At 38.9% G+C, this 15,899-nt stretch overlaps 1 protein-coding gene across 3 annotated transcripts; it reads right to left on the bottom strand.

Annotated features, from left to right (window-relative positions):
• Positions 1-433: 433 nt before the first annotated feature.
• LOC115985215 (beta-glucosidase BoGH3B-like) lies at positions 434-15,113 on the bottom strand. 3 transcript variants are annotated; one of them, XR_004090568.1, is made up of 10 exons: positions 14,705-15,113; positions 13,993-14,209; positions 13,599-13,689; positions 4,375-4,520; positions 3,698-3,941; positions 3,218-3,322; positions 2,951-3,130; positions 1,775-1,976; positions 617-1,224; positions 434-533 (listed from the first exon to the last, which is right to left on the bottom strand). XR_004090568.1 is itself a non-coding variant. In XM_031108183.1 (9 exons), the coding sequence occupies exons 1-9, from the start codon at positions 14,874-14,876 to the stop codon at positions 731-733; spliced, it is 1,851 nt and encodes a 616-aa protein (XP_030964043.1). In that variant the 5' UTR covers positions 14,877-15,113; the 3' UTR covers positions 434-730. The 3 variants fall into 3 exon arrangements, 2 of the variants coding, with proteins under 2 accessions (XP_030964043.1, XP_030964050.1); XM_031108183.1 differs by having other exon boundaries at positions 434-1,224; XM_031108190.1 differs by lacking the exons at positions 434-533; positions 617-1,224 and having other exon boundaries at positions 1,908-1,994.
• Between the last annotated feature and the right edge of the window lie 786 nt (positions 15,114-15,899).

Here is a 15,899-nt window from a genome sequence, read left to right as displayed (position 1 = left end):
ATCTGGTTTTCTCTATTTGTTGAACAAGATTCTGATTCTTAAACGGCTTTTAGTGAATCAAACATGGAACTGATGTATCTGGGTGAAGCTCCAATTCTTAGATAAGATAAAGAAACTGAGGAAAAGTTCAGACCGTTCAGTGGTTAGTTTTGTCATCTACTATAGTGTGAGTGTGATTCTCTAAATTGCTCCAATGGCCCACAAGGGATTATTCCCACAAAGATGTATGAATAATCTAGTGGGGGCTTACATTACATATCCTAAAAGGAACATAGGGATGGGATTATGGGAAGCAGCATATATCATTTCTCTATAGCATTAGTAAAAAAAAGCCACTCAAGGATTTTATATGCTCCTACAAGCAAAATACATCTGAGCATCAGACTATAACATGATGTTAAAATTTTGAAGTTTTGTGGAGAATGTGAGATTGTAATACACGAGATCAAATAATAAGCTAACGCGAATTGCTTACCCTTATTCAACAAACTTTAATTTATTTTCCACAAAAAAGCAGAGATGGACCCCATGCACTGTGCACAGAAAAATAACAATGAGCCTTAGTAGAAATGGGGCTGTGGTAGAATAATAAGAAAGGAATTGGGTGAATTCATACCCTAAGTACAGACAACTTTGATACCAAGGGAAAACCTATTCATGGATAAGCTGTTTCTGCATAAGTGGTGTTGAGAAACACAATTTGTCTAACCAGCCTTGGTTACACAACTAATCAGTCTGAAGAGTTCTCCTTGGTGCTTGTCAACCCAAAGCCTAGGGGGAATAAAGGGTCATATGAATTGATTCCAATATGCAAAGGCAATTGTTCGACCTGCTTAAACCATGTCACTGGTAGTCGGCCCTTGAAGTCATAATCCCCAAAGATCACATCAGTAATTCCCCCTCCTTCACTTCCAGGCAACCAAGCAGCAATCAGAGCATCCATCTTTTCCAAAAGCCATGGCTCTAAAACTAAGGGTCTTCCAGATACCAGAATCACCAATGTGGGGATACTGTTAGCAACCGAACTTATTATGTCAGCTCCATTAAAGGGGATTACAAGTTCTGTATTATCACCAGGGGTCTCTGCATAAGGTTCTTCACCAACAGCTACAATTGCAAAAGAGAAATCCTGACGTGCTAAGGTGTCTGCTGATGGAAATTCCTCGTAAACTACTTCTGATTCATTGCCCACTGCTGCTTTGATTGCATCCAAGATGGTTGTGCCTAAAATCCATTGACATCATAGGTTCAGTCCCAATGTGCATCCAAGAGTTATGTACTCATAAAAAGAAATATCTAAATTTATAAAATTTGTGCCCATAGATGTCTTCTTGGAACAAAGTTTTGAATATTTCAAAAATCTTCCATGCATTTAATGCAAGTTGTTCAAATTAACTTGAATCATATAGATTGCCGCACACTTTGATGCAGACCAGTTGTGACAAAATTTATGATATTTTTATTGTATCCTTTTTCCTTGTTACAATAAGATTTTTTTTTATTGTTTTGTTTCCCTGGTTACAAAGAGCACTCTACATTAGGAAGAGCTGGGATTATGCCAGATGCCAAATGGCTTCAGTGATAAACAGAACCCAGAGATATAAAACCAGCCTTACAAAGGTAAATAAACATAGCACAATGAATAACACTGAAAGTCTTAGCAAATAGCAAAATGAGTTTTAATAAAAACTAGTGCCTCAAAAAGCTAATATCTTGTCACTTTGATTGTGAGAGTCAATATATAGCTTAAAACTTAGTATAATGTAATTTGTACCAATTGTAATCCTGCCGCTGCCTCCATACCAAGTAGCTGTCCAGCCTCCACACTGATACCCAAGATTATCAGCATGTGTTCCAGTAACAAAAATTCTTTTAGCATTTCTGTCTAAAGGAAGAAAAGGTTTCTTAGAATCCTTTCCATTTTTTAACAGAACCAAGGACTTGCGGACTGCTTCACGTGCTAGATCTCTGTGCAACTGCAGAACATTTCAAAGCTAAAACTTTATGTGAGCTTTGAAATAATAAAATTAGTTGGGTTACTTGCATATTGTAGTTGGATGCTAACTAAAACCATTCAATTATTTCCAACATGTAATATGATACGATATATTGTAAATCATAGCAACAAAAATAGTAATAATGCAAGTATTTCTAATTTATTATCAGGATCCATTCATCCTCGGTGTTAAAATACTTTTGAGGGCTCAAGATGCATTAATTTTAGTGATTCTTGGCCTTTAGAAATGCTTCTTCCTCCCCTGATGTAGCTTTCCTTTTTAGTTTAGACACTGCTGGTGTGTATGCTAACAGGTTAACCACTATTGGAACTTCTTTATCTTTTAATTGAATGAAGCCTTAACTTAGCAAAATAAAATAATAAATAATGCTTCTTCCTCTTGCCTTATTTTCTCCCTTTTCTGTCCATAGTTAGTTGCCAGTGATCCATGCTTCTCACGTAATAGTACTTCACTTTTTTTCGTTACAATTCTTGTGTAATTATGAGGTTCCAGGTAAAATTCATGCATGAATGCAATATTTGGCAACAAAATAGGAAGTTAGATTTTGCAAATTTGGCAAGAACTATGAAGATTTATTTACAAGGATAGACTTTTAGCCTTTGGCTCAGGTCATCCCACCATTCTCACCAGGGTCAGTGTAGACAATTTAGGATATGAGAAAAAGGACCTAAAAAATCAGTTTGTTCTATCTTTGGGGAAAAAAAGAAGAGGAAGAAGAAGAAGAAATAGACTACTTCCTGATTCAGATTGTTTTTCTTCCTTTAGTGTATGTTTATCATAGACAGAAGGACAGAAAAGGAGGCCAAATTCATGGGAGAGATGACTAATTCAGCTTGATGAAATTTGGGAATGCTTCTGCATTTTCTAAAGATAAAACATTTAAACGATGCAAAAGCATCAATAGACCATGTGCTAAATTCTGCAAAAGTTACCTTGCAACCAACGGTATCTAGTAAAGATCTATCCGTGAAAGGAAATTCAAAAAGACCAGCCACAAACTTCACTCTAAGTATCCGTTCAACAGCGTCATCAATCCTGGCCATTGGTATCTTGCCTGATTCAACCAGAAATATCAAATCCTCCACAAAATCAAATTTAAGAGGCACCATCACCTGCATATTTTCTCAGTTAGGCAGAGGACAACTTAAGTCAAGGAAGCAACCTTAGCTTAGGCACAGTAATTGAAGTTCAATCTCTACCATGTCTATTCCTGCATTAATGGCAGTGGAAATGCAGAAGCGATAGTTTGAGCCTCGAGGTTCGCTAAGACGGTCAAGTCCTTCCCAGTCAGAAATTACAAAACCCTGTAGCAGAATACTGCCTCAAGATATATTAAGCTGTATATAAACCGTAATCTCATAACCCAATAAAAATAAAGGAGTTTGATTCCTGTGAGGGAAATTTCTCTAATAGCCTCACCCCTCCCCCACCTTTTCTGCAACCCAGTCCTCAAAGACCCAAATACTTTGAATTTGGAAAAAAAAATGTGAAAACAAAATTAGAGGTTTCTCTTTTTATGTAATTGATCAACAAGAAGAAAATTCGAGACTTGAAAGCTAGCAAAAAATAAATCAATCCTTTTTCCACTAGAATATCCAAATGCTTGATTATAAAACTGTATAATGACAAGAAAAACAAATTGATTTGTCTCACAAAATGAGTACTATCAGGATTTTTACCTTAAAACCTAGCTTGTCTTTTAAAACTTCTGTCAAGAGAAAATGGTCAGCATGGAGTTTACGGCCATTCCAGCTAGAATAGGATGCCATAACAGTGGAAACTCCCTGAGAAATACAGTCAAGATAAGGTGCCATATGGATCCTTTCTAAGTCCTCATATGATGATATGGTATCCCCCTCATTTATTCCCCGATCCGTGCCCCCGTCTCCAACAAAATGCTTTGCACAAGCAATAACATTGTTCCTGGAATCAAAAGTCAGATTATGAGAAAAAATCCAAAGGATGGCTGTTGACAGAGGAATTTACCATCAAGGTAATTCCACATTATGAGTAGAAGAATGGAGTCTGTTACATCAGCTGTATAACTACTTAACAATCAAAAGATATGAAAACAGGACCACATAATTTTATATATAGCAAATACAATACAACTGTGGAGAAAAATGAAGCAGGAATATTCTTCCTAGAGTCCAGATGAATTGCAAACAAGTTTAATTTAAGAAAGAAAGAAAAGCAAATTGTTCTTCAGTTGTCACATGTTTTCTGATCATTATGTTACATATTTAAATTGATGACTAATTTGGAAAATGAATTTGCTGATTAGTAAATTTGATTAAAGATACAAAATTTTTATTAAAAAATTGTGAATGGAATCATAACAATGACTCTTCTCTACCTCCCAGCCACAAAAGGGTAGCCTTTTGGGTGTTCATGAGGTGGCTGGCCCTGCAATCCTGTGACAATGGAAGTCATATTTCTAACAATTTCAGTGTCTTCACTGTAACTCTCATAGCATCTTCCCCATCTGGGATCTCTGCATACCTGTCAGAACCCAAGTAAGTGAGTTTTCTCAACAATATGTTTTTCACAAACCATATGTTTACAGTATACAACATGAAGAAGAAGATGAAAGAAAAGATCTATGTCCTAGTTGAACTAAAGCTCACAGTTTGAAATCCCAGGTGTGATATATATATATATATATATATATATATTAATTATAGGTTAAATCTCAGGTGTGATATCTTATTGAAAGATTTCGCAGTACAAATCTTACATCTCATTTGAATATTAAATCTTTGGTACTAAATATTGAGTTGTTAAAAAAACAATGTGTTCATAAAATGAGTGTAGTGGAAGTGAGATTGTTAAAACGGATAAGTAGAAATACAAGGAACGAAAGGATTTGAAATGGAGACATTCACTTAAAGATAGGGAGGCCACTATTAATGAAAAGATGATGGAAAGTCACTTGAGATGGTTAGTCATGTGGAGAGGAAAGCAACTAATGTACCAATGAAAAAGAGTGAGTTGATTTAAGTTGAGGGAATGAAAATCAAAAAATGTAGAGGAAGTTACCTTGACTCAGTAAAATGTTGGATTAGATTTTATAATATACATGTATACATGCATACAAAAATAAATAACTATGTGTCTAAAAACACACACACCCACAAAAAAAAAAAATTTAATTATATAATTTTGTAATTCATATGGTGGGAAAGTGAAATCTTGTGGAGCAGTGCAATCCTATAAAATTAGTATGGTTTGATGGTTTGGCCTTTTACGATGAAGATAAATAATGCAACAATAAGGTATCATATGGTTTTGAATTACCACAAGAATGATGGGAAGATCTAAAGTTCATTGGGGTATAAAAAAGGACATGCTGGCCTACAAATTTAACAAAATAGAACCCTAAATATAGCAAATGGAAAAGGAGGATTCACGTAGCCCACATTAGGCATTCAGGGTATAAAACTTTACTGGGTTGCTAGTTCACACATAGCTAATTTCTCTAGTGTGTTCCTTGGTGTGTGGGTGGTGACTTTAATGTGGTTAGGTTCCCTTCCGAACGATTAGGGTCTAATGCTTTCACTGCTGCTATGCGGGAGTTCTCCAATTTTATTTCGGAACAGGGCCTCATTGATCTGCCTTTGCAAGGGGGGACTTTCACTTGGTCAAATTCTAGAGAAGTTGTTTCGAAGGCTAGGCTGGACAGATTCTTGTTTTCTGCAGATTGGGAGGATAAGTTTCCAACAGTTTCTCAAAGACAGATGTCTAGGTTGTGCTCGGATCATTTTCCAATTGTCCTTGAGGGTGGATCTTTTCAAAGAGGGAGTAGGCCATTTAGATTTGAGAATATTTGGCTTAAGGATGAGGGTTTTGTGGATAGGGTTTGGTCTTGGTGGGAATCCTATCAGTTTCAAGGTGCATCGAGTTTTGTTTTAGCCAATAAATTAAAGCTCTTAAAAAATGATTTGAAAAGATGGAATGTGGAGGTGTTTAGTCGTGTTGAAGATTGGATTAAAAAATTGTGGAAAGACCTGAGTGTTCTTGAGAATATGGAGGATAGTCGGGGTTTATCAGCGGAGGAAACGGTAGAAGTGGGAAGAATTCGTGATGAGTTAGAAAAAGCTATTGTTGGAAGAAATTTGTTGGAGGCAGAAATCTAGAGTTCTCTGTGTTAGGGAAGGAGACAGGAATACTAAATTTTTCTACCGTATAGCTAAATCTCATAAGAGGGTTAATTCTATTGATAGGCTTATGGTGGATGGGGAGTTGTTTTCGGATTTGGCAGCTATAGCAAATTGTATCTCTCAGTTTTATAGGCAGCTTTATTTTGAGGATGTGGCTCATAGACCCGTCTTAGATGATGTGGACTTCTCTAGTATCTCGGTGGAGGATGCAAGTTGGCTTGATAGGCCTTTTGAGGAGGAAGAGGTGTTTGGGGTAATCAATGAGTTTAATGGTGATAAGGCACTTGGCCCAGATGGCTTTTCTATGGCATTCTTCCAGTCTTGCTGATGTGTTTTGAAAACAGAAATTATGGCTGTATTCCACAATTTTCATACTCAGGCGGTGTTTGAGAAGAGTCTTAATGCTTTATTTCTTACCCTTATTCCCAAGAAAGTGGATGCTATGGAGGTAAAGGACTTTCGGCCTATTAGCTTAGTTGGTGGGATTTATAAGATTATCTCTAAGGTGTTGGCTAATCGGCTTCGTAGGGTGGCGCATGGGCTTATTTTGGATTCCCAGAATGCCTTTGTGAAGGGCAGACAAATTTTGGACTCCGTCTTGATTGCTTCTGAATGTATTGATAGTAGATTGAAGTCAAGAGTTCTAGGTATGTTGTGTAAATTGGATGTGGAAAAGGCGTATGATCATGTGAGCTGAGATTTTTTATTGTATATGCTTAAGCGTTGTGGTTTCTCAGAGAAATGGAAAAAATGGATAAGGTATTGTATTTCAACTATAAAGTTTTCCATTTTGATCAATGGTAATCCATCTGATTTCTTTGGAAGTTCCAGGGGGCTTACGCAAGGAGACCCATTATCTCCTCTGTTGTTTGATATTGTGATGGAGGCATTAAGTCATATGTTGGATGTGGCTGCCGCCGCTAGGCAATTCTTAGGCTTTTCTGTGAGAAGTACGGCTGGCCCATTAGTAATGTTGTCTCACCTTTTATTTGCAGATGCACTCTGATTTTTGTGATGCTGATCCTTCTCAGATTGCTAATTTGAGGGCGATTCTTGCTAGATTTGAGGGGGTGTCAGGGCTTCGTATTAATTTGGGGAAATCTGAGTTGGTACTTGTTGGTGGGGTGCACAATTTGGAGGCTTTGGTGGGTCTGTTGGGGTGTGGGCAGTCTTCTCTGCCTTTGAAATATTTGAGCCTTCCATTAGGTGCTAAGTTTAAGGATTTAACTATTTGGAATCCTATCCTAGAGAGAATAGAGAGGAGATTAGCAGGTTGGAAGAGACTGTATTTATCTAAAGGGGATAAAGTGACATTCATTAATAGCTCACTCTCGTCTTTACTTATATACTTCCTTTCCCTTCTTCCTTTACCGGGTAAGGTGGTTAAGCGTATGGAGAAATTATAGAGAGATTTCCTGTGGAATGGGATTGGTGGTGAACCTAAAATACATTTAGTTAAATGGGCCAAGGTTTGTAAGCCGTTGCAGGTTGGGGGGTTGGATATAAGATGTTTGGGAAGCTTTAATTCTACCTTGCTAGGAAAATGGTTGTGGAGGTATAGCATGGAGATTGATGCTTTATAGAGGCAAAATATGGGAATATTTGGGGTGGTTGGTGTACGAAAAAGGTGACAAGTCTTTATGGGGTCAGCCTATGGAGATACATTAGAAGTGACTGGTTGAACTTCTCTAAACTCCTTGTACATGATGTGGGGAATGGTACTAGAGTGAAATTTTGAAAGCATGTGTGATGCGGGGATTGTACTTTCCAAGAGGCCTTTCCAGAGCTTTATTGTCTTAGTAGGTCAAAGGATTCCTCGGTGGTTGAAGTTATGGATTGGTCCGCTGGGAGATTTCACTGGAATGTGCAATTTGGTCGTCCACCACAAGATTGGGAAGAAGAAGCCTTTGATCGGTTTATGGGGTTGGTCTATTCTTCGACAGTGCGGGGGTTTGGCCTAGATAAGGTTTGTTGGAAGCCTGCAAGGAACAGAGGTTTTGAGGTTTGAGGATATTATAGCTCCTTCTACCCTTCTACTCTTGTTTCATTCCCATGGAGAATGATATGGCAATCGAAGGTTCCTCCAAGGGTGGCTTTCTTTTCTTGGTCTGCTTCCTTAGGTAAGATCTTAACAACAGACAACTTTCGTAAAAGACGTGTGATAGTGTTTGACTGGTGCTATATGTGTAAGAGATGTGGGGAGTCAATAGATCATCTTCTACTTCATTGCCCCGTATCTTGGGAGTTATGGTCTTTGGTTTTTTGCTTGTTTGGTATTGAATGGGTTATGCCTTATAATGTTCTTGAGTTATTTGAGGCTTGGCAAGGAAAGTTTGCACAATATCGTTACATTGATGTTTGGAGATTAGTGCCTCATTGCTTGATTTGGTGCATTTGGCGTGAAAGGAATGCTAGAAGCTATGAGGGTTGTGAACGTTCTTTGCTAGAGATTAAGTTTTTTTTATTGCACACTCTCTTTGAATGGTGTGTAGTTTTTTCTCATTTTTCTTGTTCTTCTTTTCCTATTTTTCTTGACCGTTGTACTTTTGTTTCATGATTTGAGCCCCCATTGTACATCCCCAATATACTCGGCTTGGCACTTTTTCTATTATTAATTGTAGGGTCACGTTTTTTAGGCCAAACCCAAGATGCATGGAACCTTAGACCAGTGAGCCCGATATAATGAATTTGTAGAAAGTAGGCCAAAGAGCTGGGCTTTAATGTATGGACAATGACCATCACAACACTCCCTATGGGCCGAGTTTACCAAAGAAAATTGGTCCTCGGCATGATCCGAGGAGCTTTTCCTGGCATCCTTGGTCTGTTGGGGGGTAAGGATCCCCCTTCTGTTTCTCTTTATCCCCTTTTATAGTCGTTTCCTTTTTCCTGAATGGTGTCCCTAGGGTAGATACTTGTCTCATCAGCCTCTCCCTTCAGTTGTTGGGAGTGGTTGTAAGAACAGAGAAGTATGGCTCTGTTAGGCACAAGGCACTGAATGCAGTAGTGGTAACCTTTCCCTTAGACGTTTCCGTTTTCTCTATTGTCTTTTTCTGCTTTAATGCTTTTCCTGCCTTGTGAAATGATATGGAGTGTCGCTACTGGTGGTCTGTTGCCTCTTTTACCCTAAGTTATATCTCAGTCGAGAAGGATTCTCCCATGACCGAGGAGGGGTTTTCCTTGGGCCGGGCCCCTGGCCCAATGTAGACATCTACATGGGCCTATTAGTCTTTTACCCCCCCCTCCCCACAATAGCCCCTCAAAATCCTGCTGTCCGGCTCCTCGGAGCCGGACGGAAAGGAGGGTTTTGGTGACATCGGGCCTCTGTCACAGTTTGCCAAATCTTGCCCTCCATTAATGCTAGCGTCTCTTCATTTGCCCGAGGCGCATTCTTGGCTATGAGACATTCTTCTAATCTATCCAAGCCACGTCCTTGTCGTTTCGGTACACAAGGCGCTTTTTAATTAGGACCCTTTCACGAGGTGACATAAATCCAACGGCTGAAGACTACTTTGGAACTTGAGCGAGAATGATCTCATTTGTAATTCCTTCTTTGGGTTTTGGGACGAATTGATTGCCTCCAGATTCGTCCCCTATATAAGATGCACAGTGGGAGATAGTCCCCCTTTACTTGCAGATCCTTGAGTTTTTCAGGTTTCTAACTCCCCAAGTGTTCCCAAAGTTCCTACTATGAGAGTGACTGAGACTTAGGGAGTGAAATGGTCATGGTTAAGGTGAGGGTGAATAAACCAAACCCTCTTCAGAAGCCTTGGGTGTCTCCGAGATTCAGAATGGCCCAGTCAGGACAAGGGAGATAAAGGCTCAAGACCTTTTTTCTCTTCGACAAGGCAAGAAAGGAGCCTCTTCTTCCTTCAGCCAAAATTCGAAGCGGGTGGAGGTCGCATCGGATTTTTGGTGTGACAGCATTGGGGCCCCCATCGGGTGTCGTATGTCATGCACATGAGGGCCCGGATTTCCCATCACCGGTACCATCCGTGCTTGCTCGATTGCTGCTAGAACGATACTTGCTCGGTTGCTGCTAGAGCAGGTATGGGGATTGGGCATCCCCGCTTCTTTCTCTCTTCCATCACTAGTGCCACCCTGGTGCCTCCACTTCTTCTTCTCTTTCATCACTGGTGCCACCCAGGTGCCTCTGCTTCTTCTTCTCTTCCATCACTGGTGCCACCCAGGCTTGCCTAGTCGTTGTTAGAGCAAAATTGAAGGATCTATCGTCCCCGTGTATTCCTTTTTTTTAGTTAGCTTATGATTACAGGCTTGTCTAAGCCCTTTCATGTATATTGTACAATCTCTTTATCCAATAAAAGGTGATTTTATTGCATTTTATGTATCTTTTCTCTTCTACAATAATTATCTTGTGAATGAATGTGCTGGTGACTTTTCCTTCGAACCATACTTAGAACCGATGCCTTCGTCGGTAGAGTTATTACTTTGAACTTATCGAAATCAACAAGCACAACAGTGCCGACTTTAAATAAGTTGACCATACAAGATTAACCGGGATAGCAGCCGCACGTTCTGTATTGCAAACGGGGTGATCGCCTAAGGATGTGTAATCCGAAATAAACCATCCGAGGGGGTCGCTGGGTATTAGGGTACTTTTCCGCATTTCTGATGATATTCGTAGCTTTAACTTGTTTTAGGTGTATGGTCCGAGGGCCGAGGAATGACTGTACCTGGTCTAAACACACAAAGGCACCATCGTGTGTTAGCTTCCATAAGGCCGGAGGTTCGAGGACCATGTAGTATCTCCATTCTGCCTAAGACTTAGGACCTTCTTGAAGTTGCTAATTTCCCGTGGATTTGAGTCCGAAGACCATGCAAGACCTTGGTTCTGTCCAACACTTAGACTTAGGCTCTTACAGTGTCTAGTTTTCCTATAGGCTTGAGTCCGAGGACCATGCAAGACCTTGGTTCTGTCTAGCACTTAGGTTTAGGCTTAGGCTTAGGCTCTTACAGTGTCTAGTTTCCCCATAGGCTTGAGTCCGAGGACCATGCAAGACGTTGGTTCTGTCTAGCACTTAGGCTCTTAGAGTGTCTAGTTTTCCCATAGGCTTGAGTCCGAGGACCATGCAAAACCTTGGTTCTATCCAGCACTTAGGCTTAGGCTCTTATAGTGTCTAGTTTCCCCATAGGCTTGAGTTCGAGGACCATGCAAGACCTTGGTTCTGTTTAACACTTAGGTTTAGGGTCTTACAGTGTCTAGTTTCCCCATAGGCTTGAGTCCGAGGACTATGCAATATCTTGGTTCTGTCTAGCACTTGGGCCTTTGGTTTGGCCATCAACTTCTCTCTCCATAGGGGATTTAGCGGACTGGACTACTAGGCCTGCGAGAACTAGCCCCTTGTCAAGTGCCCAAGGCACACGTCTGACGTCAGAAGCCCCTAGGACCACGCTTCACTTAACAACCCTTTCCACGTAATGAACGCTTCGAAGTGTGGGCCTGAGTGGAAGCTAAGTTACGATAATGATGGTGTGTTTTAGGAAATAATGGGGAGGCTTTCGTGTAGCTTGTACCACTGCCACAACAGTCTTCCTGATGGACTCCTACTGGCAGGAGCTTGATCCCACCGTGATTAACCGTTGCACTTGCTAACGCACAAGCTCTTCCCACAGACGGCGCCAATTGTAGGGTCACGTTTTTCAGGCCAAGCCCAAGATGCATGGGACCTTAGATCAGTGAGCCCGATACAATGAATTTGTAGAGAGTGGGCCAAAGAGCTGGGCTTTAGTGTATGGACAACGACCATCACGGCACTCCCCATGGGCCGAGTTTACCAAAGAAAATTGGTCCTCGGCATGATCCGAAGAGCTTTTCCTGGCATCCTTGGTCTATTGGGGGGGAAGGATCCCCCTTCTGTTTCTCTTTATCCCCTTTTATAGTCGTTTCTTTTTTCCTGAATGGGGTCCCTAGGGTAAGTACCTGTCCCATCAGCCTCTCCCTTCAGTTGTTAGAAGTGGTTGTAAGGACAGAGAAGTATGGCTCTGTCAGGCACAAGGCACTGAATGCAGTAGTGGTAGCCTTTCCCTTAGACGTTTCCGTTTTCTCTGTTGTCTTTTTCTGCTTTAGTGCTTTTCCTGCCTTGTGAAATGATATGGAGTGTCACAACTGGTGGTCTGTTGCCTCTTTTACCCTAGGTTATATCTCAGCCGAGGAGGATTCTCCCATGGCCGAGGAGGGATTTTCCTTGGGCCGGGCCCCTGGCCCAATGTAGACATCTACATGGGCCTATTAGTCTTTTACCCCCCTACATTAATAATACTCTTACGTTACTTATCAAAAATAAGCTAATTTCTCTAGCCATATTCCATGGGTCATTTGCCTAGGTCTCCCCAAGGTGGCAAATCATTGCTCCTATTACCAATAGATATGTGATAAACACAATAATCTTTTCTGAGAAATTATAAAATTAGAATATGGATCACCTACTAAACCTTATTAAGAGGTCTTGCTTGTCATCCTTGTTTGTATTTATTGAGCTTCTACCTTATGACACAAGCTTTTTCAAAATTTAAACAAGTTTGTTATTTCTTTACACTAGAGATTTTAACTAAATTATCAAAATGGTATCAACATTGAAAGACAAAACTCAGTTATATCATCCACAAATATTGCCAAGCATAAACAGCTGCCACATCAATAAAAAGATGCAATGTTCTTCCAATTAGAAACCCTTTGTTGAATTGCAAGAAACTGTGTTTGTAAGCATTTTTTTTCTTAAAAAAATCTGAGGACTAGCATAGTCATTTTTTGAGTATCTAACAAAATCTGCATTAGTTGGAGTGCATTTTGTTGAGCATTTGTTCGCAGTAATATACAGTAGACAAGACTATGGATTTGTAATGTGTGTTTTGTTTGGTTTTAGGCAGCCCTTAATGGGACAAGCTTGCTTTGACTTCTTACACAATGGAAGGAACCTTATCCACTACTTGTCAAAGTACTGGTATGGCCAATTAAATATCAATATATTTTGATACTCTCATATATAATATATGTAGTGCTAGTGTGCTAATTAAATGAACAGGAGAGTGTAAGGGAAGAGGTGTAGCCCATGTTTCTCACCACACAAACACACATTCCATGCTAATATATCAAGCAACCTTCTTGTTCTCATGGAGGGTTCATAATCAACATCATAAGGTGAGTCACATGTACCCACTCATATTGTTGCTCTTTTAATATACACTAGTGATTCTAGAGAGTGTTATAGATCTATTTGCTCATTTTATTATGTGGATCTTGATTTAGTTTTTTCATCATTTACAGCAAGTTGGGTTGCTAGAGGAAGCTTTACTCATAATTGGTATTACACTCTGAAATATACTTTGTTAGTTGACTCAGTCATTGCAACTGACATTTAAGAAATTATGGCCAAGCAATAAAAAAATTTACACATATACTTACAGCTACACAAGGAGCAAAAGTATAGTGAATGCCGCTAGCCCTAACTTCAAGTGCTGTTGCTTCCCCAATCTTTCGAACCAAATCTGCATCCCTATTACAAATTCAAAACTATAAGAGGTTCTGAAATTTCAACATTTTCCCAATAATCATACAGGGAATTAGGGAATACTATTGCTGCTAGTATTAATTAAGGCCAATATTCTATGAAATATAGTGCAATGTATGAATTTGAAGTATGCAAAGCTAGCTATTTTTTCAAGTTCTCTACATGGAGAGAACCACACAATGCCACTGAGTCACAAGACCCTTTAGTTTCCTTGTGTGTGTATTAGTTTTGCTGAAAAGTGAGAAATAATGTAAGATTGGCAGGGATAGAAATGAATTCAACACTAACCTGGTAGATCCAAGGCCCACATTGTGTGGAAATATAGTAGCACCATAAATACTATTGTTACCATGAACCGCATCAATCCCATATATAAGCGGTATCCCCAGCCGTGACTCTAGTGCTGACTTTTGAAACCCATCAACCATATCAGCCCAATCCGATGACAATGCTGTCAATGCATTATCATCAAAAGGTCCACTGCCACCAGAACTCAGTATACTCCCTACAAAAATATAGTTCACCAATTGTATGAAAAAATGCATGAACGAAACATACACTTGTTTTTTTCAATGTTTTTCTTCCATACACTTTAAATAGATACAAAAATGTCAAGTGGGTCCAAATAACTAGTACACTACACAAGGAAAAAGCAGTTCCACTTTACAAAGACACAAAAATATAGTTCATCAATTGTATGAAAAAATGCATTAACGAAACATACATTTGTTTTTTCTAATGTTTTTCTTCCATACACTTAAAATAGATACAAAAATGTCATGTGGGTCCAATTGACTAGTTCACTACACAAAAGGAAAAAGCAGTTTCACTTTACAAAGACTCAAACTTGAAATAAATTTCACAATAATAAGCCTTATAGTTTAACTGGTTGTCACTTCTTAGTGTTTTGAAACCTATCAAAATTCAAATACCCCCTCACCTTCATAACTATTGAATTATCAATAAATAAATAAATAATTGAGAGAGCTAGAGAGAGTACCAATAGAGAGGTCTTTGATGGCATCTGGGGTGGCAACACGGCGCTCAATCTGGGTCATCTGGCCAGCCTTCTCTTTCAAAGTCATTCGAGAAAGAAGGTCTCTGACACGAGCCTCTACAGGTTGGTTGGGATCTCTGTAAATGCAATTCATGTCCTCCTGTGCTCTGCTCATTCTGATCAGGCTTTTTTTCAGCTTCGATTCTAACTAGTGGAATAAGCAAGTTTTGAGCAGAGCCTTTTGTCTTTCAATATTTTGATGATTAAGTCAGAGAAGGACTTGTGAGAGTTTGAAGGAGAGATGTCTTTATAATATAATTTTATGAGCGGGAATGATAGGTGTGTGGGTTGGTAGTATTATTGAGCTTGTGTTGGGGAGATGTTGGGAACTACATTTTTGTGAGGACAAGGCTAGAGTTGAGCCAAGTGGTTTACCTAACTTTCTTTGGTCTTTTTAACCTCTAAAAGATTAAAAACTCAAAATGATTGAGATTTGCCTTATAATCAACTCTCAAATCTAACTTTCTCTTCGAGCTTTAAAGGTTAAAGCTTGATTGATACCGTTGATTTAACTTTAGTTAAATGACTAATATGAGAGAGAAAAAGAGGAATGATTTTTATTTTTTATTTTTAGAAATGACATACTATTAATAGTTGATGAATGAAAATTAATGCAATTAATAATTAAAAAACTAAATTAAATTTTGTCCAATAATTAGAATTTGTGTTTAATATAAATAATTAGTTGGAGAATTTATTTATCTATATCTTTTATTGATGAGTTAGTTGCTGATGTAACTAAGAGAGTCAATTTTATATTGGAGGGTGTTTTGGTTTGGCCTAAAAAATGATATATTTTAATACCAATTAATACTAGTGTACTCATCTCCTTGGGAATTTTAGCATTTTACCCTTATTTTTTTAAAAATTTAGCAATATGTCCCTGTTTTGAAACTATTTAGGTCCATGTGCCTATTTTGAAACTCGATTGCTTTAAAATCGAGTTATGCTCGATCAAACTTAAAAAAAAAAAAAAACTTGAGTTCATGCTCAAGTTCCATACCTATAACTGTGTTCAGGGAGACCTATAGTAGCGTTTTAAATGGAACTCGAGTTTCATTCATCATTTTTTTTTTTTTTTTAAGTTTAATCTATAGCTGCGTTCAGGGAGACCTATAGTGGTGCTTTAAATGGAACT

Source organism: Quercus lobata, chromosome 1, assembly GCF_001633185.2.
Source record: "Quercus lobata isolate SW786 chromosome 1, ValleyOak3.0 Primary Assembly, whole genome shotgun sequence".
Lineage (NCBI taxonomy): Eukaryota > Viridiplantae > Streptophyta > Magnoliopsida > Fagales > Fagaceae > Quercus > Quercus lobata.
This window is presented reverse-complemented; position numbering and strand designations above follow the sequence as displayed.

Excerpts from the sequence above, each read along its gene's own strand:
- LOC115985215 (XM_031108183.1), bottom strand. The coding sequence starts at position 14,876 with ATGAGCAGAGCACAGGAGGACATGAATTGCATTTACAGAGATCCCAAC. Across the intron at positions 4,521-13,598 it reads CTTTTGCTCCTTGTGTAGCT|GTATGCAGAGATCCCAGATG; the intron begins GTAAGTATATGT and ends GGGTTCTGACAG. Across the intron at positions 1,977-2,950 it reads TAGATACCGTTGGTTGCAAG|TTGCACAGAGATCTAGCACG; the intron begins GTAACTTTTGCA and ends AATGTTCTGCAG.